The 24,868-nt window shown below is 41.4% G+C and overlaps 1 protein-coding gene across 1 annotated transcript in view; it reads right to left on the bottom strand.

Moving 5' to 3' along the window:
* Window positions 1-24,868, bottom strand: part of Man2a1 (mannosidase alpha class 2A member 1) — a 166,991-nt gene that overhangs the window by 101,231 nt on the left and 40,892 nt on the right. Inside the window, exons 5-6 of the mRNA XM_057761917.1 lie at window positions 11,274-11,401; window positions 2,764-2,937 (exon numbers count right to left, since the gene is read on the bottom strand). Coding sequence (XP_057617900.1) covers window positions 2,764-2,937; window positions 11,274-11,401 — 302 coding nt within the window. The remainder of the gene's footprint in view (window positions 1-2,763; window positions 2,938-11,273; window positions 11,402-24,868) is intronic.

Below are 24,868 nucleotides of genomic sequence, written 5' to 3' on the forward strand. Positions count from 1 at the left end.
AATCCCCAATAAATGAGCAAATTGAAACAGCCTTCCAGCTTAAAAAAAAAAAAGTCGCCGGGCGGTGGTGGCGCACGCCTTTAATCCCAGCACTTGGGAGGCAGAGGCAGGCGGATCTCTGTGAGTTCGAGACCAGCCTGGTCTACAAGAGCTAGTTCCAGGACAGGCTCCAAAACCACAGAGAAACCCTGTCTCGAAAAACCAAAAAAAAAAAAAAAAAAAAAAAAAAAAGTCCAAGGCCAGATGGATTTACATCATACTATTAGCTACCTTTTAAAAAAACCTATAATACATGTAACCTTGTATATAAATATACATAAATAATTTTAATGAACTTATCTCATTGAGGTTAATAGTGCTAATCTTCCAAGAGCCAAAGACCACCTAATTAAAACCCCAATATGAGACAGAAAAAGCCCTTGTTGACGAGGGCTGTCCATGACACTCCCCAAAACATACAGGCCTATACTACTGCCCTTGGCTGTCCCCAAGGCAGAAGATCAGTGCCGGATACAGAAGACCATGTCCTTCTAAAACAAGGCCAGAGCTCCCTATATTGGAACTAACTGAATGACACTTCCCTGAGGACTAGCTTTTAATAGTACCAGAAATGCATGCAAGCTTCCAAAGGAAGGAAGCAAACAACAGTCCCACCCAGCTATAATGTGTACGAATTACATCATTGACCAGCATGGTACAACAACCCTTAGGGTTCAGTAGCGGCATGCATCCCTTAGCGGCGTCCAACATCTCTCTAATTGGACTTAGGTCACACTCAGCAAGAGGAAGACCATGTCTGGTACTGGAAAACTAGCTAACTACTCAGTACTAGTGAAACCACAGTAATTGGAGGAGAAGCTATACTCACTACTTTTACTAAACCAGCATAACTTTAACAACAATCTAAACACTTGCCCTTACACTCCCAGGTGAGTTTACTCTTCATTAAGGAAACCACTTGCAACATACAGAGATTAGTAGAGAAAACCACAACCAATCAAAACGCAGACTTGTCCCTTTGGATACAACTACAAAACACTCCTGCACCTAAGGCTCAGGGAATATTGTGGAAGAAGGGGTAAAAAGATTGCAAGAGCCAGAAGACCAGAAAGTTTGCTATGAGATTGTGCTTTCAACTCACAAATTATATCCACAAACTCTAAGCACCCTGACTGCCCAAACGAGGTATGAATGAGAAGGACACCAGTGGACATGCAAAAGTGGATGGGGAAAAAGCCAAGAGGCCTCAAAACCCTAAGCAAAGAGCTACACACCACTAAGGAATGCTGAGAGTGAGACAAATAGTCTTCCCAAGAAAGAGCATACAAATTGGTTACTCAATACTAAATGTCAGCTCTGAAAACATGCATAAGAGTAACACTATACAGACTGTAAAGGTTGCATTTAGAAAATATAAGTAGCTGGAGAGATGGCTCAGTGGTTAAGAGCATTCATTGCCTGCTCTTCCAAAGGTCCTGAGTTCAATTCCCGGCAACCACATGGTGGCTCACAACCATCTGTAATGATGTCTGGCGCCCTCTTCTGGCCTGCAGACATACACACAGACAAAATATTGTATACATAATAAATAAATAAATAAATAAATAAATAGAAAATATATGTATAATATAAGCATACATTAACAACAAAAAAGAGGATATTAATTTGAAAGAGAGCAAGCAGGGTATAAGGGAGAGTCTGGAAAGAGGAAGGGAAAAGGAGAGATGTTTCAATTCCATTATATATAAAAAACAAAGAAGTAATAAATAACATAAATTGATGTTCCTATTCAATGGGTGCTGTGAAGGTAAAGACCTTCCATGAAGCCTAAACTCAGTCTCCTCCAGATAAGGCTGGATAAAATTTGTTTCCATTTGTCTGCTTACAGGAAGGCTAAGGTCTCCCTGGTAGGAGAGGATCAAGGCCAGTTCAAGGCAGTTTCTTATAAGACACAGAGACAAGAGAGAAGGAAGGAACACTAGCTGTGTGAGACACACAACTGCACAAGTTCTAAGGCATGCTCAACACCCTGAAAAAACAGTGCTTTCCCCATGGGACCTAAGGGAAAGCATGCGCTGCCGCAATACTAAACACTGTGTCTATTTGCTTCTGTTGGTCATAGAAGTAACTCCACAGTTTTCCAAACATGAACTCACATGGATATTTATAAGAATCTTGACACAACTACAATGAAAAATAATTGTCCTATAGCAAAAACTACCTTTTACAGTCCAATGTACAAGGCCTGTGCTGTAAATAACACCCACTGTGGTATGGTGAGAATTGCTGCATAGGCTCATATGTTTGAACACTTGGTCCCAGTTGGTAGAAATTCTTGGGAAGGATTAGGAGGTGTGGCCTTGTTGGAAGGGTTGTGGTGGTGGTGGTGGTGGTGTAAGAGGTTGACAAAGTGGTGAATTTGAGGTTTCAAAAGCCAGTGCCATTCCAGTTGCCTCCCTGTTTCATGGTTATGTCTCAAGATGCAAATTCTCAGCTACTGTTCCAGGACCATGTCAGCCTGCCTGATGGCATGTTTCCTGACACACACACAGTCATGATGATCATAGATTCTAACCCTCTGGAACTGTGAGCCTCAACAAGCATTTTCTTTTCTAAGTAGGCTTGGTGTCTCTTGATAGCAGTAGAAAAATGACTAAGACACCCACACTGGTGTAAGCTCAGAACCATACAGCTCAGTCAAATGAATCATTGGCTTTCATCAAATACTATGTACCCCAATTCTGCCTCCAAAACACTACATACCCCAATTCTGTCTCCAAAAAAATTCCAGGGTTTTTTGCAAAGAGAAGTGTTTTTTCACGGCATAATGGATTCTCTGGACGAGCATGTGTGAAAACCCAGAACGTTTTAGAAGATAAGCCATTGTAGGTGAATGTCCAAAAGGATCTATGGCCCAACCTGACCGAGGTTTCACTCCTGTTGATAAAGAAAAGAAGTGTTAGTTTACTTTTTGTTTTGTTTTGGAGGTAAGAGAAATAAAAAGAAGTTACAATACATTAAGACTCATCAGAGCTTCGCAGACGCCTGGGCTTGAAGAGAAAGGAAACAGTCTATGATTAAGTGACTGCCAACCACTGGAGGTAGACCAACACTCAGTGTGTCATGGAGGATTAGACAACCCAGAGACCGGATGATCTGTCACTTCAAGTTACCTGTCAAATCTCAACAGCCTGCCATTCACACCCTTAAACAGCCCAACATCATCGTGCCACAAAAGGCAGGCCTGATTGAAATACCTGCCCTGCACGCTCCACTGAGTCTCAATGCATCCTGACGCTCTTCCTTTCTCTCTACCTAGAATGAGGTCAATGGAAGGCTTCAAACATGGCTCAGAGCAGTTATAAGAGCCATGAGCTTAAATGTGCCTCTGCTTCACAGAGGACAAAAAAGGTGACAAAAATAAAGGCACAGGTTAGAGTTAATGAGACAAGAACATTCATCTAGCATTATAAAATCTGATCACTCGGTTAGTCAAGCCTCTCAAAGACGTCTTCTACGCACAGTATAAAACTTGGCAAAACTAATAGAGTTGTGCATGGGTTGTTTTTTTGTTTTTTGTTTTCATTCAAGCACCTGTTTAGCATTCCCACACATCTACAGTGATGAGAGGCCTGAGGGTTACGGCTGAACCTGGCTTGAGTAGCAGAGTTATCGGTCAAATAGCTATGACCCAAAGAAACTCCTAAGACAGGAGAAAAGGGAACCTTGCTGAATAATTCTAAAGAATAATGCAGGAAGCAGCAAAGGAGACTGAGAGAAAAAGCAAAGACACATACAAGACTCAGTTTAGTCAAAATCACACACACACACACACACACACACAAAATTGGTGAGGAGGAGTAGGATAGTTAGTATTCTTGATGTATGGCCTATAAATTTATTAAATTTAATTTCATCAATTGTGTTGAACAGTTTCATGTTGACTCAAGACAAGTTATAGTCATGTGAGGAGGGAACCTCATCTGAGAAAATCCCTCCACAAGGTTGGGCTATAGGCAAGCCTGTAGGTCATTTCCTTAATTAGCGATTGATGGTGGAGGGCCCAGTCCATTGTGAGTGGGCCCCTAGGCTGGGGGTCCGAACCTCTATAAGAAAGCAGGCTGAAGAACAAACCAATGATCAGCGATCCTCCACGGCCTCTGTATCAGTTCCTGCCTCATCTGAGTTCCTGTCCTGATGTCGTCCTTCATGATGAATCTTGAGTTTGAAGTGTAAGCCAAATAAACCATTTTGCTCCCCAAGTTGCTTTTGGTCACGGTGTTCCGTCAAGGCAACAGTAAACCTAACTAAGACATTAATTATTCCCATATCTGGGGAGAGTATGTGTGGGCACAGTAGAGTCCAGTATGGGTGGGTACTGGGTCTCCTGAAGCTGGAATTACAAATTACAGGCGGTTGTAAACTACCCAGCGTAGTTCTGTGAACCAAAAGCGTCCTCTGGAAGAGCAGTCACTGCTCTTAACTGCAGAGCCTTCTCTCTAGTCCCCTCCTTCTAACTATTAATTAGAAAGAAAAACTTTAATAAAGAAGTATAGCAGATACCTCAGACTGCCAGCACTGGCACAGGGAGGAACCATGTGCTGCTCCTAAGATGTAGGACTGGGATGTGCTGGCCAAAGAGATAAATACTACAGCACTAATGTAGCCTAACCCCAAAGAAACAAATTCAGATTAATAGACTTTTTCCAGCACTGGCTTGTACTCTTCAGAATACTGTAGTCCAGAAACTGTAGTCAAGAAAAGCTGAGGAAATGATCAAGAGTAAGGAAAACTAAGAGACGTGACAACTGAATGTAACATGTGAACCTTACTGAGACATGACAACTGAATGTAACACGTGAACCGGGACCAGACCGTTACTCTGAGTAAGGATGAGCAGCCTCTATAGGCTGTGGTGATGAGGGAGCTGAGATGTTCTGGATGCAGCCCGTGAACTATCCTGTCCTGCTGCATCACTGCTAACATTCCTGGTTTGACAACTATCTTCTAATTACAAATGCGGGAGTCCTGATTACTTAGCAAATACACTACCAGGTGTTCAGAGATCGAGACAAGAGCACCTCTGACTTACTGTCATGTGGTTCATTAAAACATACACACATATATGAACCTATGTTCAGGATATATGGCAGTCCCTCCCAACAAACGCTCTAGAACACTTTATGAGTTTGCAACTTAAGGAGTAAGTATCATCACAAATAAAGGGGAAAGTAGAATTCTAAGACTTCAAATGTCAGAGATTTTAGTATCCATAGGTTTAGAACTGCAGCGCCATTGGTGATTTTCCCCCTATGAAAATCACTGGAACCACACAGGGACAACCAGCTGCAATGGGAAAAGAAATCCAAACAAAAAAAAAAACACCGAAAAGAAAATACGTACTGCATCTAAAAAAAAAAAAAAGAACTAACTTGGCTATGAAAGGAGGTAAGGACTGGGAAGAGATTTCTGGATTTCAGAACTTACCAGGGTTTTCCTTGGCATTAAACAAATTATTTTTTTAAGGGTAAGAGAAACGTTCAGGAGTAATATAAAAAAACAAACTTTTATAATTAAGAATAAATAGGGAATTCAGACTACTATAATAGTATGTCACAAAAAGTTACAAATTATGTTTCTTCTTCCTTCTGCTGAAATGCTACCATCCTGTTTTTCTACGCAGAATACCAACTATTTACATAAAGTATTGTTTAATACAGAAATTACTACATATAATTATTATTTTATGTTATAAAGAAAATTTTGGGCTTGTCATAAAACAATTTTAATTGACATTTTAGATAGAAAGCAGATTATATCTAAAATTACAGAAATACTTTTAGCATTATTTTAAAAATCTGCCTCCAACAGAAGGTTCTGTAGACATAAACTGTTGCAGTAAGTTTTTCAAATGCCCATAACATTTTTGGAATGTAAAGGGTGCAATGCTGACTAGTTATGACATTAAATATCATAAACCAATAAATAATTCATATAAATGTAGCACATTAAGAAAGAAATTTCATCTCACTTATGAAAACAAATATAAAAATCATAAAACAAAGCAAAAAAAAAAAAACCTACACAAATTGAACTCCACAGCACCCAAGCCAGAAGGGACTTGTTCTGGAAGTCAATGACTTTTTAATTGAGCAAACTGCCATCATACTCACACAACAAATTAGAAAAACCACATAACGTTAATAGTCATTTAAAAGAAATGCAGTATATACTGCAAATTAGAAAGTACTGAAAAGAATTTTCTCAACACTATTAAAAATATCTACATAAAATAATAGATAACATCTACTATCTTTAACCAATTTCATAAGAATCTGAAATAAGAAAGGCAATTGACACTTTTAACATGTGACTATGTCAGACTGTTTGAACAAAGCAAACAGATATATGGTCTAAATACTAACTGTACTAAACAGATAATTTTCATTTTTTAAGGTAGGACAGTTACTATACGATAAATTATCTAAAATATTAGCAGTAATAAAGAGAGAAAGAAAACTCACCACTCACACATATAAATCAAAAGTTGTCTTAAATACTAGCATTAAACAGTTAAAAGAAAGAAGATTGTTACTGCTATGGCTGAGTTAATTGTAGACTTGGCAGATTCTAAAACCATCTAGGTGATGGGCCTTGGACATATCTGTGAGGAACTGCCTTGACCATGTCAACTGATGGGCAAAGACACCTCACAGTTGCAGTTAGGGCCCGGGCTATGTGTGTGGACACAGTGAGTTGAGCACTGGTTGGCACTCACTGCTCTCTTCTTAAGGTGGATTCGAAGGGAGCAACTGCTTCATCTCCTGACACCTTAACTTTCCCCTTGTGACGGACTGTGACACAGAGCTGTGAGCTAAAATAAATTCTTTCTCCCGTAAGTTGCATTGTTAGAGTATTGTATCACAGCAACAGTAGAAGAAACTAAGACAGATAGGTCTCATCAAAAATCAAAGAAAAGAGGCTGGCAAGATGACTCAGTGGGTAAAAGCACTCGCACTGCCAGCCTCATGACCTTAGTTCAACCCCCAGAACTCATGGTGGAAGGAGAGAGCAAACTCCTAAAAGCTGTCTTCTGACTACCATGCATGTACTGTATGTAGTACACATATATCTGCATGCACCTACACACCACATATACATGGGGTGGGGAGCAGGCAACACTCAGAGACGGAGGGAATAATAAAATCTTAAACAACAAATGAACAATCACAAAACGGTATAAAAACTTCATACAGCATATATATATATATATATATATATATATGAAATGGCTCAGATTCTGAACGAAGAACACACACACAAAGGTAACACCCCAATTGAAAAGAGTGAGACTTTAAAACTTCAAAACAATGGGCAATAAACACAAAAATGTACTCGACATTCTTAGCTGTGAAATAAACACAAGCTAAAACAATGAAATCATTTTATCTCTACTGAAACCATTACTTGAAAAGACTGGCATTAGAAATGTTGGCAAAATATGGAACAAACTCATTGCTGGTTGAATGTACAATAGTAAAAGCACTCTGTGAAGTTTTGCCATACCTATAAAGTTAAGCACAATGTACCCAGCAATTCTATTCCCAGTATTTATCAATAACAAGGAAATACGCTTTAAAAAGAGCTCGTGAATGCCTGTGTCATAAGCTAGCACCTAGAAGCACACTACAGACATTTCACAGGAATCTACTTTAAAAACCAAAAGCTACCCAGCCATGAAAAGGAGTGAATTAACAACATATGCAAGTCCCAAACACAAAAACCAATCACTGCTTTATGGTAGTACAAGATATAAGATAGCTATACAAAAATCAACACACAGAATTATATACACCACCAATAACTACTCCTAACTGAATCAAAAAAAAAAAAAAACAAATACCACTTACAGTGGCAACTAACAAAATAAAATATCTAGAAGCAAACACAACAAAGAAACGAAAATAAAAGAAAACATTACTGAGGGAAACAGGATCTACATGAATGGAAACATAGCTCATGTTCACGTAACAGGATTTCATGTGGCTAACACAGTAGTGTTTCCTGTTTGGCCAAAACATTCTACACATTCGTACCAAAATCCCACCTTGTATTTACTTATTTTTATCTTATGTATAAAAGTGTTTTTGCCTCCCTGTACAGTTATGTGCACAAATTTGAATGAAGTGTCCAACAAGGCCAGAGGAGAGCAACAGATCCCGTGGAAATGGAGTTATAAGCAGGTTTCAGGGTTTACAAGTTATAGGGGTTCACGAATCCCAGGCTGGAACAGACTCTACTAGGTAGACCAGGATGACCTCAACCTCCTGATTCTCCTGCCTCCACCTCCTGAGCGCTGGGACTACAGACACACCACCATGTCCAGTTTATGTGGTGCTGGGGACTGAACCAGTGCCTTGTGCGTGCTAAGTAGTCTACCTACTGAGCCACATCCCTAAGCACAGCAAATATTAATTAGGTGACCTTACATTCATGGACACATGTGCGTGCATGTACATGAGCACACACATACACGAGTAAACAATTTTTTTCTTTTAAGTTGGTATGATCATGCTTCTGAATATCACGTTTTAATACAAAGCTATATAATCAAGATAGTATGGTACTGGCCTGAGGGTAGACATTCTCAACAAGAATAACAGGACAATTCAAGAAGAGAAGAAGCATCTTTTCAACAGAGGTGTTAGGACAAAGGGACATCGTTATACAAAAGAACAAGTGTGGAATTCTATCCATATCTCACACACACATAGGCTAACTGAATCACAGATATAAAACCTAACCCCCAAAAATTATCAGAAAGAAAACTAACCCATGGCCTTGGCTCTGAAAATAACTTCTTACTATGCTGTCAAAACCGCAAGTGACAAAGAACAAGGAAATCAGACATACTTGGGGACAAAACTGAACCTGAGCAGAATATGCATGGATTTTTCTTGGCCAAAAAACTATTTATGCAGCATGCACATTTTTCTTAGTATTATAAAAAAGATTTATTTAAAATATAAAGAAAGAAGTAAGCATAATGGTTTTATGTACATATCACATCATTTCACTGGATGCACCCTACATTTTGATATCTGTGGACAATTCTAGAACCAATCCCCAAAGCTTATATTCAAAAAGGTAAGTGGGAGCCTGGAACAGAGACAGGGAAGTCACAAGAGAGGTGGGCACTAATGAATATGAAGTTTGTTGTGTAGATGTACAAAAGTTATAAAAACAGATCATGGGATATCTGTGCAACTCTGTGAGCATAACACACCACCAAACTGTAGACTTAAAACAAGCACACTTTGTTATATATAAATCTGTCACAATCAAGTTATAAGACAAAATTATACTTTGTGCAAAGAAACTAGATGCAAAGGGGTATGCTATGAATCCATATGTGAGCTCTTCAAAAAGCAAAATGCATCTACAAAAGCAGAATGCCAGGAGCATTTGACTGGAAGGAGGGAGGAGAGGGGAGCAGAGAGCACTCTCAGGTGATATATGTATACATATATACATATGTATATATGTATATGAGTATATATGTATATCTGCCAACCTCTACGCTGAAGATATATACATTGTACAGCATGCAAGTTATATTTCAATGAAAGCTGAACATTAAGAAAAACCCACAAGTGAGGTGAGGTGGTTTGAAAGAAAATGGCCCCCAAAGGGAATGTTACTATTAGGAAGTGTGGCTCTGTTGTTGTGGGTGTGGCCTTGTTGAAGGAAGTGTGTCACTGTAAAGGTGGGGCTTTGAGGTCGCAGATATGCTCAAGCCATACCCAGTGTCTCAGTTCACTTCCTGTTGCCTGCAAGTCAAGACATAGGACACTGCACTCTTTCTCCAACATTACATCTGCCTGCATGCCACCATGCTCTCAGCCATGATGATAATGGACTCAAGCTCTGAAAATGTAAGCCAGCCCAGGTAAATGTTTTCCTTTACAGGAGTTGCTGTAGTCATGGTGTCCCTTCACAGCAACAGAAACCCTGACTAAGACGTGAGTTTTATAAACAGTGGCTCTCTTGGCTTATGACGTATGTCAGTGTTTACGGAAAGTGGCCATTGTGTACAGGTCTGAAAGCTTCCTCTGTCCCCACACGATCATCTAGGCTTGCTAACTTGTTAGAACTTGAGTGTCTGAATACTGTCACACAGCTGTGACTTAGGACAGAGAAAGGACAGAGTAAAAGCATCAAAGATAAAAGGCACCACAACAATGCTATGGGAAAAGAAAAAAAAATCTGTTAGTAACTGGTATGTGTGGAAGGATTTCTTTGTAGTAGATTTAACTGTGTTAGAATAAAAAGGAAAGAAATAATTATAATAGGGAGGAATTTTTAACTCTAACAGAGAAAAAATTAAATAATAAATTATCTAGAAAGAAACTCAATAAAAATCATAAGTGCTTATCATATAAATGCTATGAAAGTTATGGTGAGATATGGACTATCTGAAAAGAGCTTCATGCCATGTTACAGGCAGGAGAAGATGTCAGTCCATTCCAGGTTTTAGTGAACTGTAGAAGATGCTGTCAATCCCACAGTCTCCTCTTCATTTCTCTTGGGAGAAGTCTTTTCTCAGGTGGACTGTCTCCATAGGTCCAGGAACAAAAAGGACTGACTGCCCTCTACAATTCCATCTCCCTGGAGACTATCACCATCGAAACAAGTCCTGTCTGTACCTCAGTGATAAGCACCCTACTCATCAACTCAATGAGATAAAATATTCAGAAAAATGCCTTATCCTCAAGGTACTATTTGCTAAACCGGGTGGTAGGGGAGTGTTTCTGCTACCAAGTGCCCTCTTTCTTACACACTGCTTAGAAAAACTAGGGTAAAGACCAAAGCACAAGCAAGATACGCCCAAGGAAACACTTTCAACAGTGGACATTATGTCCCTGTCTCCAGAATCGTCCACGATACTATAAAGGCCTTTACTTTTTCTTCTCCCCCACACTCATTTTGGATTAAGCTAATAGGGTTTTGCCTCCTATGATCAAGTCTTAACTAATAAATAATTAAATAAACTTCTAAACAAAATAAAAAATAGAAAAAATAAGATATAAAACAAGATCAATAACCTTAAATGGAACTATCATGTCTATGAAACTGAGATAATAACCTAATAAATACGATTAGCGAAGAATAAATTATTCAACATTTATGAGGACTATGAGTTCAGATTCCCTAAGTGCAACTTCTCCAAACAGCCCAAAATGAAAGGGGGGAGGAGACACATAAATACATACCTAGATTTTTTTCCAGCCATTGATGCCCTTCAATTAGTTGGTCAATTAAGGCAAAATAATGTGCCGTGGCTTCGTCAGGCATAACCCAGCCACCCGTCACAATCTCGAGCTGACCATTCTGTAGCAAGCTAGGAGAAAATAGATAGAGGTTAAGGTAACAACGGTGACAAAGTTCCAAGAAGAAACTGAAATACACCAACATTTAAGATGAACCTTTACAAGTGTCGTGCACTTAAGTGGGGGTGAGGGTAGATGGGGAGTGGGCATTTCTTTTGAAACAAGTCACTGAGTTTCAACTCCAGCCCCCAGGGAAGAAGTACCCATGGTAAAGGATTTCGGGTGACCCTTATTGTCCCAGGACACAATTTCCACGGAGGTATAGTAGGAAGAAGACTTCTGGGGTCGGGAGCTCAGGGATTTATTTTTGAACCTCACAGTCATTGAGCAACATGCTCTACTCAGGCGATGAACCTGGTGTTTCCTGGACTGTCATTTCAAAGACAGTGTCTACTTCAATATGCCGGTATCAGAGAGAGCTATTTACCTCTGCTCTGTCAAGTTAATTAAGCACACCACTCAGGAAATGCAATAATTAAGCACCGTGTTTCAGTTTTAGTAAAATGTGGGCGATATGGCTTTATTGGGACTGTTGAAAGCTATACCATTACTGTTATTTGTTTGCTGAGTATTTCTTTGCAATAATGCCATGCAAGAGAATGGTTACTAATTGTTGGTTACTAACAACTCTTTCTCTCTTTTTTTTTGTATTTCCAATATAACTACCTGTCCATTTGAGAGATGTGGAAGTTCACAGAGCCAGGAAGCTTTTGAGTATTCATCAAGACGTGACGAAAAAGAAAAAAGCTAGAATTTCTAAAAACTTCATTTAAGAACACAATTAAGTCCAAGAGTGCTGTTCCCTCCCATCTTCTGGACAATGGGCTTTTACTCAGTTCTTTTGTACTGACCCTGGATCTAAGTCTGCCACACTCCAGAGGCTGTGTGGATCTGACCGCTGGACTCAAAACCCGAGGTTGATAACCAGACTTGTAAGCACAGAATGGAGTTTAGTCCCTGCCCATCAAATATGGACATGCTTTCAATTTTATTATTTCACTATCCTAACAAACACGTATTGTAGAAATTTTCAGATATAATTGCTTAATAACAAATGATTTGCTGGGCTTAACTAGACAGAAACTTCAAGTTAATAAGAACTAAAATGAAATGAAAGAGAAAATTTATTCCAAAGATGGAACTTTTTCTTTTCAATTTATATCACCTTTATTTTGTTTGGAAAAAAAAAAAATAGTCCTATCCTATGCTATAGGCTTGAATGGTCTCCAAGAACAGCCAACCAAGGAAAGCATTATGCAATATATTCAGTAGGGTGATTTCTCAAGCTGCACTTGTTAGTAACACATCCCTTCCTTGGGAAGCCTTGGCTGCTACTTTGAGGGTACTCTGAGTTCTTATCTGTACACAATGGGTACTATAAGGATGGCCTCTTTCTGACTAAAACGTTAGCAAGCAATTTCAGACTGCTCCTCTTCATCCAACCTAGACGGTTCTAACTACCTAGGTGTTTCAACACAAATATAACTTACCCGGAAGTGTCTAGAAGCCCCTGAGCAAGTCAGGACTCCCCCCTGCCTCCTCACTGTACGACAACACAGCTTTTTATCACAAACCAAAAGTACCTGTTTATTCCAATCTGCCGTCTGCCCTCCCTCCCACCCACCCACATAACGCAGGCGACAAGAGAACAGGGATCAGACAGGCAGTTACACACCCAACACTGAGAAGCCTACTTTTGAGCAACAGCTTATGAGACTTTCCGTTTAACACCAGTAATTAACAAGTAGTTCAAATTAGGTCAGACTTACATACAAAATAAATCAATAAGGATAAAGTCGGTTAGAATGGCGTTTCAATAATGCAGACAGTGGTAGAAAATATGGAAGAGGAGGAAATAAGGTTCCTAAGAACATATCTGCGAGAACTCAGGCTATGATTGGGACAAGAAGAAATGAGTACTGGTAACACCGCAAAGGTGACTCAGAGTTCCCCAGTCCAGGTGTTTAACAGAGTGATGTTAATAAACATCAGACCGAGGGGGAGAAGTCGCTTTGCAGTATGAACGTAATTCAGTCTGGGCCAGGCCACAACAGCAGTGTTTCCAAAGGGGGATGATGGCAATGGCCAGTTAGATCAGGGAAAGTCTCCTGGATAAAAATCAGTTTCACAGACTGAAAGGAAAGGAAATAAGGATGGACAAGGAGTCTTTAAAAAGAAAATCGAACAGAGAGTCGAAGGTAGGAAAATGAGCAGAAATGGAATTGATACGAAATGTTAAAGATAAATAAATCTATGAAAAACATCTAGAAAAGAGTCAAGCAGCAAAACCTGCCCTTATAGTTTGTAAAAAGTGCTAACGTCACTGTAACTATGACAGAACAGACACAAAGTGGGTCAGACGGTAAAACTGAGAAGCGAGTTGTTCAAATATTGGCATCAATACAGGCATCAAAGTGATTAGAAAAAAGATCACATGAGAAAACTAAGATCATGGCATGGAAACCCAGGGACTTCTTCTGAACACTGTGTTCATGCAGGCCTTTAAGAAAAACTGATAAGCAGACCAGAACAAGAGCAGGCCAGAGGAAGAGCAGTTTCAGTTTATCTTAGCATCGTTCATCCGGACAAGACAAAACACAAAGTAGAAGAAAACAGTGTGAATCTTAAATATGCAGTCACAACCTAAGTACTGTGACAGGGGACAGGCTTAATCAGGTTAGCAAACCCACCTAGTCTGTGGCAGCATCTGTCTTCCTACTCTGTGAGCCTGGGAGCCATCCACAAGAATAGGAAAAACCAGATTATCAAACCAACCTTCTCACAGTCAGGAAGGTTTGGTTTGACATAAATACTTAACGAAGCAGACAAAAGAACCTGCCATGCAATCATTCACACATTCGCCTTGTCAACAAGAACAAGAGAAGTACAGCAAAACAGCATCACACTTACAATCCCTACTGCTTCCAGTCACGTGAAAGTTCATAAGACAGATTGTCACTGTACTTTCTAGACTTCAATATTCAAAAGAAAAATTATGGGAAACACCTATAGCTACAGAAATATTTACTTAAATATAATGTACTCAGTGTTCAACAGGACCAAATAAAGCATTATCTGGATAAGCAGAGGAAAACAATCAAGACAAGGCCACATAAAGTCTATACTTAGTCTCTGCTGAAAGGCTCTCTGCTCTCTGTCAGACTTTCCAATGCACATGTCATAATCCTAACGTGTAAACATGAGACCTACATGCAAACATAAGTAGAGAATACACACCTAGCAAATCTGACAGCCGAGAAGCCAGTCCCTAACTTCCAAAATCACCAGAGCTCACGCTTTACTTTTTACAGAGGTGACTAGCTGCCTGGTAGAAGACACTAACCACAGATCCAAGTCTCTCGTCAGTGCTGGGGAATTTTCATAGAAAACGCTGAGAGAAATTACTGATCAAAAATAAGCCGAGTGTGTCTGTCGCTGCTCATTTGGCCCAAGACACAGCTCTTAGACTTCAGAATTCACTGCAATGCTCGAGAAGCGGTAAATCATTTTTAGTGAGTGTCATGTCTTCCTCCATGTAGACTCATCAGACAGACATTTGCAATTTGGTCACACACAGAAGGAGACACTCGAAGAGCTTTTCTCCCTAATGGGGAAATTGTTACAGACAACTTAGTAGCAAACAATGCATCATTTAGCAAGCTTCAAAGAATCACAAATTAATTTCACATGAGAAAATGAGATGAATTTGTAATTATGCGTTGGGGGAAATATGAAATAATGTAAGATGACATCCTGGGTTTCATTCTTAAATATAAAATTAGTTAAATGGAAAAGTTAAAAAAAAAAAAAAGATGGTGTCTCCTAAAGAATCAACTGATGCCCTGAAGACTTTTGCCAATCAGATCAAACGATGCACACTCCCTAGGTGTGTACTATCTAGTCAGGGAGCACAAGCAGGACTTTTTTAACCCCCATATGATAACCCTGGATCCCTGGACTTCTTAATGCCCCGAACGCCAGACATCAGAGACTGAGTATAAGAGAATAAGAAGACATGAGTCATCTCCATTATTCCTTCATTATTTCATATCGACTCGTTCCCTCCCCCAGCTTGTCATGTTTTAGCAGCCTAGAACATCTTCCCTGCTAACAATGGTCTACCTAGTTCACTATTAGCCATCACATCCTACACAAACTTCAACGAAGCTATCACCTTTCATAAGCTCAGCAACTGTCTTACATAACATTTACAACTTAAACTAATTATACATCTGCATGTTTACTGCCTTTTTCCTCCAATAGAGCACAAGCTCCAGGCAAACGGGAATTCCATCTGTTGGACATTTAACACTTAGGGGGTTCCTACCAGTACAAAAACGTAAGAAAGGGGTACCAATAACACCCGAGGCAAACAAAGGACAAGCGTCAGAGATGACAGAAATAACTGAGCTCTACAAAAGAAAAAGAAATGTAACCTCATCCAGAAGGAAACACAAGCTGAATGGAAAGCGGCCTGCCACGTCTCCCCTATCAGGTTACACAGATCAGAAGGTTGCGCAACATTCTATGACGCTGCAGACGCGTGGACACAGGTATTCACACATGCTAACACCAGGATTGATTCAGCTGCAGACTGCAGATGTATCCAGAGGCACTCGGAAAAGTCAGCAAGAAATAACACTAAGACAAAAGATAGGCTCTGTCTTAGCAAGGAGCAGGAAGTTAACAACCGGGTCACAGTTGGCCGTGATTAATTCAGCAAGTTTCTCGCATAAGAGACTTTCTAAAAGTTCTTCAATATATGCATTTCAAGGCTGGGCATGATGGCACACACCTTTAATCCCAGCACTTGAGAGGCAGGAGGATCTCTGTGAGTTCAAGGCCAGCCTGGTCTACAGAGTGAGTTCCAGGACAGTCAGGGCTACACAGGAAAACCCTGTCTCAAAAAAACAAAAAAGATGTATATTTCATTAATTCATCTTTCATTGCCAAGTAGTGTTCTATCTTTTTAATCCATTATCTCGTTGACAGACATTTGAACTATTTCCAGTCTACTGTGGAAATGTAAGCACAAATCTTTTTGTGAGCATGATTTCATTCCTCTCGGGTCAGTTTCTAGACCAGCACCTCACACGTATCATGCGTGTTCATTTGGAAAACTCTTGAGAAGTCACCCTCTTTAAGCTCCTACCAGCAAGCCACTCGGGTGTACCAGGTGCTGCACATTGTCCCCGACCTTTGCTGCCATTCACTTTTTACACGGTAACAGCCTGGAACAGTAACTTCCCCCAGCCTCTGCAATATCCTCTGCGCTGACCAATTTCCAGGTGTCTGAGACGCCATGCTCTTGCTAATCTTTGGCCTTTAATCACAGCTTTTTCCTCAGAACCTGGAATTCCTTCCCTGTCCTCTGACACTCTCTTCTCACTAGCCAGTTTTAGTCACTCTCCGGTTTCATTCTGAATACTACAGCCTCCAAACTCCACTGAAAACAACGGTTTCTTACAGTGGTGTGTTTAACTGCGCCTTGCCTCTTCCCTGAGGGCTTACCTTGGATCTTAGCACAGTAAATATTTGTTGGATGAATAGCACAGTAAACAGGGGAAGGCTTCTGGGATGAGGTAATATTTTACCTGAGTCATGGGAAAGATTAGATATGAAATTATCCAATGTATAAAACAACAATGTCTGTATGAGGCCATCAGTGGCTAGGGATGCCATGCTGGCCTGGAATTTACTGAGGCATGCCTAGAGGCAAAATTTAAGATGGGAGGCAATCAGGGACAAAGGCAGAAAGCTGAGCAAGAACACAATGGTTGCACTTTTGAACTTGTGTGTCACCGAACACCTCAGAGCACGGAGGTAACGTGACAAGAAAACTGTTGGTGACACAGAAGGCACTCAGAAGTGGCAGGATGCTGACTAGCAGAACTGACAAGGATTTGGACCTAACTGGTCACAGTCTGAAGGCAGGCTGAAAAGCAAAGAGCCACAGAGGTCAAGAGCAGAGTTCAAGGGCAGCAGTGCCACCCTGGTCCTTTCTTCATTCCTAGTGGGAGGATAACAGAGAGCCCTACCAAGGAAAGTTAGAGAGCTCTGAGGATTTAACATGCCTGGCACACAGCACACTCAACAGGTCTGGGATTCTCCTACCAGATCATTACTGGACTTTAGACCCAGAAGTACTTCAATTGCTGGGCAACAGGACCCTGGAGGCAGAGGTGGGCAGGTCTCTACGAGCTCAAGGCCAGCCTGATCTCAGTGGACAACTAGGGTTACACGGGGAGACCCTGTCTCAAAACAAAACAAACAAAAACAAACACGCACACAAAAACAACAACAAACACAGCCATCATGAATAAAGAGAAGTGATAAAGGCGAGGTACGGTGTCCCCCTCAACAGGTGAGGACCTGAGCAGAGGAAGAACCCAGGAAACCAGCTGCTTCCTGTCAGCAGTGCTCTGGTCTCTGATGAAACGCTGCAGGCTCTACGAACAATTCAAATCTGCAGCTGACTCTAGACTTCACAAGACACACGGACTTCACACTGCTCTGGAGATTTTACAGCAGCCTTTGGTTAGACACCATAAAACCCGACCTCTATAAATGTGTAATAAATGAGTCGGTGTAAGAGCATTAATGGCCCATTCTTCTGGGAAAACCCAAAGTGTGCATCCGCTAAAATCGTAGTACTTAAGCAAGTAGTGGCAAATATTTCTGCTCTCAGTGAAATGTTCGCTTAAGTACAGGCTGGATAAATGTAACAGGAGGCTTAAAATATTAGATGGATAGATATGCTTCCTTGAAAAAAAACAACAATAAACCTACAAATATGGCAAATTACAACGACTACACTGAACAGTGGGCAGCAGACATGAAATACAATTTCACACCAACCAAAACAAACCCACGGTGAGGCTGGTCATGAGTAAACACATAATGTTCCCGGTTCCAGGCACCCGGTGGGTTTCTGACAGCAGGCGCAGATGCAGCCCAAAGGCCATTCTACTGTCTCCAGGCCCAGCAGGAAGTTCAACAGAACCAAACATTATCCAGCTGGTCCGCATTTCAATGGGTGCAGACAGCATGTAGTACATAACCACATATAGCCCGGAATATCCCAATGTGAAGCCAGAAAGGTAAACAAAACATGCGCAGACAGAAAACGCGCTGATGACTTAATGGACCGAAGTTTCTTCTAAATCCTCCAGACACATGTTCCAAAGTGGCATTGCGACCGTAATGGATTAAATTATTCTGAATTATAAAAAGCAATAAAAAGCTCAATGCTATTTGCATGGATCTCTCCTTAGTTAACTTGATTCTCATCTTTAAAGGTTTATGAAGCTATGGGGAAAGAAGGTAACAAATCATTGACAGAGTTGTTCCCAGGACCACTTCTGCTGCTTCTGCTAAATCCTCCCCCCCCGCCCCCCGCATCAGCTGGTTTTCTTCTGGGACAAGGAAGGCTTCAAGGGACTCTGTTAGAATCCAGAGGCCTGTGGGGCAGCAGCTTTCTATATTTATCTTCGGGGGGGGGGGCATTGTTTAAACATTTTAGCAGGTGTTAAGTTTGCTACGAAAGGCACAGATGTGGCCTGTGTTTACACAACAAACACTATGGGCACTCTGTTCAAGTAAGAAAATAAATGCAACTGTGCTAGATTAGCGGTTCTCAACCTGTGGGTCCTAAGACCATCAGATAACACAGATATTTACATTATAATTCATAATAGTAGCAAAATGACAGTTATGAAGTAGCAATGAAAGTAATCTCGCGGTTGGGATCACAACACAAGGAACTGTATTACTGGGTCACAGCAACAGGAAGGTTGGGAACCACTGCTCTAGATCCATAGTCAGGTGGCCTAATGGAACACAAGCGAGTAGTCATAGCCAGAAGAGAATTTCAACAAACTTAAGGAAAACCGAAACTCAGTTTTCTGAAACAGCTGTAATTAATACACACACACACACACACATTGCCTAGCAAAATGGCATCACTACCCATCAAATCCTTTACTTCCCAATGCAAAAGAAGCAGCTTCCACAAGATGCACTGAAGCTTGCATAAGATGAAGAAACTGAGAGCTGGGTTCTAATCTGAATCCTACCCCCAACTACCATCCTCTGTCTTAACACTGAGCTGAATCATATGAAACTGGCAGGTTTGCACATATCAAAAATAGTAACAGTTTTGGATAGTTCAGCCTAAATTAAGTGAACAACAAGCAAAGGAAAAATAAAAAGATGAAAACACACCAGGGAAGAATGGAGAAGGGGCCGTGCAAATGCCACGAAGTTGGCAGCATTTCTGATAGCGTACGGAAGTAACACAGATTTGACTCTGAACCCACTCACTGCTGACTGTACGGAAAACCGAACAGAGTCCTCTGCATGAATGAGGATTCTCGAGGGCTCTGGTGTAGCCCCTATTTTGTGGACTGCAAGAAAGCTAACAGTCAGGACCTTTCTCCCCTTGCATGTGTTACCAGGTACAACCCCAAAACCTACCACCTTGGTTTCTCTGTATTTCAAAAACAATTAGAAAAAGAGTAATTAGTGAAGGAAAATGGATTCTCTAGAGGATGTCCAGAACTAGAGAGAGAAAGCCTTCCTGCTGTTAGAGTCAAAGTTCTATAGATTAGATAAAACAAAGGCCCCCTGAACAGTGTGTGCTGATTTCCTTGTGGGAAGCTGTCAGATCTGTACAATACAAAGTCTCTCCCTGAGACTAGTTCCTCCGCAGCCCGAGGGCTTCAGCCTTCCCTCCACCAGCTGAGGAAATCGACATTCCTAGAGGTCCCAGCTTCACAGCATACAGCACCTGAACCCCATGTGCACTTTTGCCAAACACAGCAGACAGCAAGCACAGTCCTAAAGAACCTAGATTCCGCCTGACTCACCGAGGACACAGAGCCTACCTACATCTCCCACCGAGCCTCCAGGTGACACCCAAACACAGAAATGCCAGATACAGAAAGTCAGGGCAGGCTCAGGACTCAGCAGCTTCAGCAAAAAAAAAGAGAAAAGCGGCACAGAGAGGCATTTCCTCCCCAGGTCATCGCACCTGTCCAGCTCCCCAACTGCCATGGCCTCTGACCCACTGCCAGAATCCTGACTCCCCAGCAAAGGTGCAAAGGAGGGATGCCATCCAGCTTTCTCAGAAGAGAAATGTGTTGGGAAAACATTCCTGGGCACAAACCATCAAGGGAAAGGCTAAACTTGCAGGTTCAATGACGGCTGGGGGAGGATGAGGTCAGGACAGTCCACAGGACCACGCCAAAACAGGGCAGACAGACTTTGCTTGTCTGCTCCCCTCCATTTCTCAACCTTTATCTGCCTCAGGAGTCAAAGTCCTGAAAACTAATACACTAACAGTCCAGTTCTTACCTGACCTGTCTGGCGAAGGGCAGCATGGTGGAGAATTGGACTTCTCTGCCCGAAAGACCATTTCCTAAAACAAACAGCTGAAGTCATGTGATAAATACAGAAAGAAAAAAAAAACTGGCACCATTTGAACAGAGAAGCGAGAGCTGTTAAGCACTTTAGACTGAATTTGCCAACAAATTCAAGCTATGGATAAACCTGTTTACACTCAAGAATGAACATAAATACATAATTAAAGTTAAGGCAAAGCATTCGAAGTAAGAAAGAGACAGACTCAGTAGAGAACTGGGGTGGGGAGGAGACCATTGAGAAGGAGTGCCCAAATGCAAGAAATGAACACTGAGACGAATATAGAAAATAAGCTAAACTCAGGGAGTCAAGTAGTGAGGTTCTGAGACAAATGGGGCAACAGCAGTATTCACCTAAGGACTGCAGCACACCCATGCTGAGGATTGCAGCACACACATGCTGAGGACTGCAGAACACACATGCAGAGGACTGCAGCACATGCATGCTGAGGACTGCAGCACACACATGCTGAGGACTGCAGCACATGCATGCTGAGGACTGCAGTACACGGATGCTGAGGACTGCAGCACACACATGCTGAGGACTGCAGTACACATGCTGAGGACTGCAGCACAGCACACACACGCTGAGGACTGCAGCACATACACTGAGGACTGCAGCACACACATGCTGAGGACTGCAGCACACATGCTGAGGACTGCAGCACACACACTGAGGACTGCAGCACACTCACATGCTGAGCACTGCAGCACACACACATGCTGAGGATTGCAGCACACACATGCTGAGGACTGCGGCACACCCGTGCTGAGGACTGCGGCACACCCGTGCTGAGGACTGCGGCACACCCGTGCTGAGGACTGCGGCACACCCGTGCTGAGGACTGCAAAGCACACACGTGCTGAGGACTGCAAAGCACACATGCTGAGGACTGCAAAGCACACATGCTGAGGACTGCAAAGCACACATGCTGAGGACTGCAAAGCACACATGCTGAGGACTGCAGCACACCCGTGCTGAGGACTGCAGCACACACGTGCTGAGGACTGCAGAACACACGTGCTGAGAACTGCAGCACACACGTGCTGAGGACTGCAGCACACACATGCTGAGGACTGCAGCACACACATGCTGAGGACTGCAAAGCACATATGCTGAGGACTGCAAAGCACACATGCTGAGGACTGCAGCACACACATGCTGAGGACTGCAGCACACACGTGCTGAGGACTGCAGAACACACATTCTGAGGACTGCAGCACACGCATGCTGAGAACTGCAGCACACGCATACTGAGGATTGCAGCACATACATGCTGAGGACTGCAGCATACATGCTGAGGACTACAGCACACCCATGCTAAGAACTGAAGCACACACATGCTGAAAACTGCAGCACACATGCTAAAAACTGCAGCACACACACACACTGAGGACTGCAGCACACACACACTAAAGATGACAGTACACACAAGCCTAAGTCTGCAGCATACACATGTTGAAGAAATCGAGCTACCAATGGAAAACAAGTTACCTGGATAGGTAACTTGATGAGAACTTAAGAGTTTCATGTTTTTAAATGCTAAAGAACATCTGGGCACAGAAAATCCTCAATGAAGCATTATATAAGCCAGGTTTTTAAAAACAGAACAGAAAAATAGATTTATAATTAACTTCCTATTAAAAGATGAAAACTTTCAAAGATGACTTCAGAACTAAAAATTCTATAAAGTGTCTAAGAAAAATAGTCCAAATAGAAAATAAAAGTTTCAAAAATAAGAACCATGAATATTTATTGTGAAGTTTTTAAGTCCTGTCAGGCTAGGGATATATATATAGGTGTGTAGCAAAGGACTTTTCCAGTATGCAAAAAGCCCTGGGTTCAATTCTCAGCACTTCAAAAATAATAAAAGAAATGTTAATCATCATATTTATATTAATTCAATCCTCATAAAAACCCAACAGGCTTGACCCCAATATTAAATGCATTTGACAAATACACCACAACACAGAAAAATTAAGTGACGTGCCCAAAAGTAATGAAGATTGTCAGGATTTGAACCCAGGCAGCCTTTCCACACTTACCATTCCAAACTGGCTGCCCTTCCAGTCAAAAGGAACAACAACAAAGGGGTAGTGACAGCCATACTAGTCATTCAAAGGAAAACCAGCTCTTCAATGCTGAAACAGACGATTGATTCTTGAAGCATCAATAGTCAGGGAGCGCCCAGAGCTTTTCAATTCCTGCCCTATACCTGACTTTCAGGACTGCCTGGTAGGTGGGTGGATGGATGGATGGATGGATGGATGGATGGATGGATGAAGGAGTGAGCAAAAGGATCAAGAAAAAAAGGAGACAAAGAGAAGCTGGCAAGAAAACAGTACCAATAAATCTTGTCAGTTCTGCTATGAATACTTGCTTTAGAAATGACAATCTGGGCCGGAGAGATAGTTTGGTGTGTAGAGGTGCTTACTGTCAAGACTGGTGACCTATATTACATCTCTAGGAACCATGATGGACAGAGCTCATTCCCACGGTTTGTCCTCTGACCTCTGCATGCCCACGTGTGCACACAACATATAAACCAAAAAACAAGCAAATCAATATAGGAAAAAATGAAATTTGTTCCAAAGTGATGATTGATCCAATCAGTGAAAAAACTTGAAATGCCTTTGTACGATTTATTCCCTGTGAAGCAGTAGGTGGAGGCGGATGACTGTGCCTAGCTGAACCCAGGCCTGCAGGGTTACACACGTGGGGATCAACCAGCACCCTCGGCTCATCATGATGCAAGTCATGCACACACCCTCTGTGCAACATTACAATGGATCTCAGAGAACACACTTGCCACAATTTCACAATAACATTGCTCTGTCCTCCTCGGGCGGGACACCCACATCTACGAGTACACTCCAGATCTGATACAAAATAAGTTGACATGTTTTTCATAACAGGTATGCAACTCTTACCTAATTGAATCTACACAGGCAAACTGGACCGGTACCTTTACTGGGCGTCCTTTTCTGGGTTCTCTCGTGTGTGTCATTAAGGAAATTATTGACTGTTCAGCCATCTCGCCCTCACCTATTTTTTCACAACCCCTGTCCTTGCATTGTGCAATTTTGCATAATTTAGGAATGGTTATGTGACACAGCAGAAGACCTGATTGTACCCAGGTGAGAACAATAATTATAAAACATATACTCATCAAAATGCAGCTTAACACACTCCCCTCTTCAGGTACCAATATAAGGCTCAACGCTGGTCATATACTGAGGTGGCACAAAAGAATGAAGCAAATACAGTCCACACTCTCAGACCACTAGAGATTCAAACTGACTAGAAACAAATATAACTTGGAAAATGGCACTTCAAGTTGCGAAGTATTCTCTACCATTCAAGTCAGAAAAAAAAAAAAAGCCACAATTGTTAACTACAGCTGCTGAGTAGTTAGGAATAATAGAATGAGAAAATGTGGGGGGGGGGGGGACAGGCAGAAGGGTAGGCCTGTCCGTTTAGCACTAGTGTAAGCAGGGAGAAGGAATCATGAAAGAGAAAAAGAAGAAAAGAAAGAGGGTAATACCCAGCAAACTACAAACTCATTCTGGGCGTTATGGGAACTGGCAAAACTGGCAAACGAAAAATAATGAAAAGTTTTCACCAGTCTAATTTTAAAATGAATTTTAAAAATCAGATAATCAATTCTGAAAACAAAAAAAAATAACTATAAATGGGATAAACTCATCAAATTTAAGCAATTTCAATAAAATTTCTCTTACATTTTAGAAAATATGTATCAGTGAGTAAGATGTAAACAAACAAAAACCTTCTTAAATCTTAATTCTTAAGAATTAAGAATTCATAGAGCATCCACCAGTTCTGTGTAACTTTCTAAGAGTCCAGATTTTTAAAAGGTACCAAAGGGTAGCTAGATCTAACCTATGGATTCAGTTTGATGTTTGGTGTTCTCTCTCTCCCCCCTCCTATCCTCTCATGTATGCATGTCTCTGTCTGTTCTCCCCTCTGCCCCACGTGTGAAGGAGCAAGAACATGATGTTAATCTAAAGCATTGCTAATATTTCCACTTAGAAAGTCAA

The sequence above is a fragment of the Chionomys nivalis genome, chromosome 2 (genome assembly GCF_950005125.1).
Source record: "Chionomys nivalis chromosome 2, mChiNiv1.1, whole genome shotgun sequence".
Classification (NCBI taxonomy): domain Eukaryota; kingdom Metazoa; phylum Chordata; class Mammalia; order Rodentia; family Cricetidae; genus Chionomys; species Chionomys nivalis.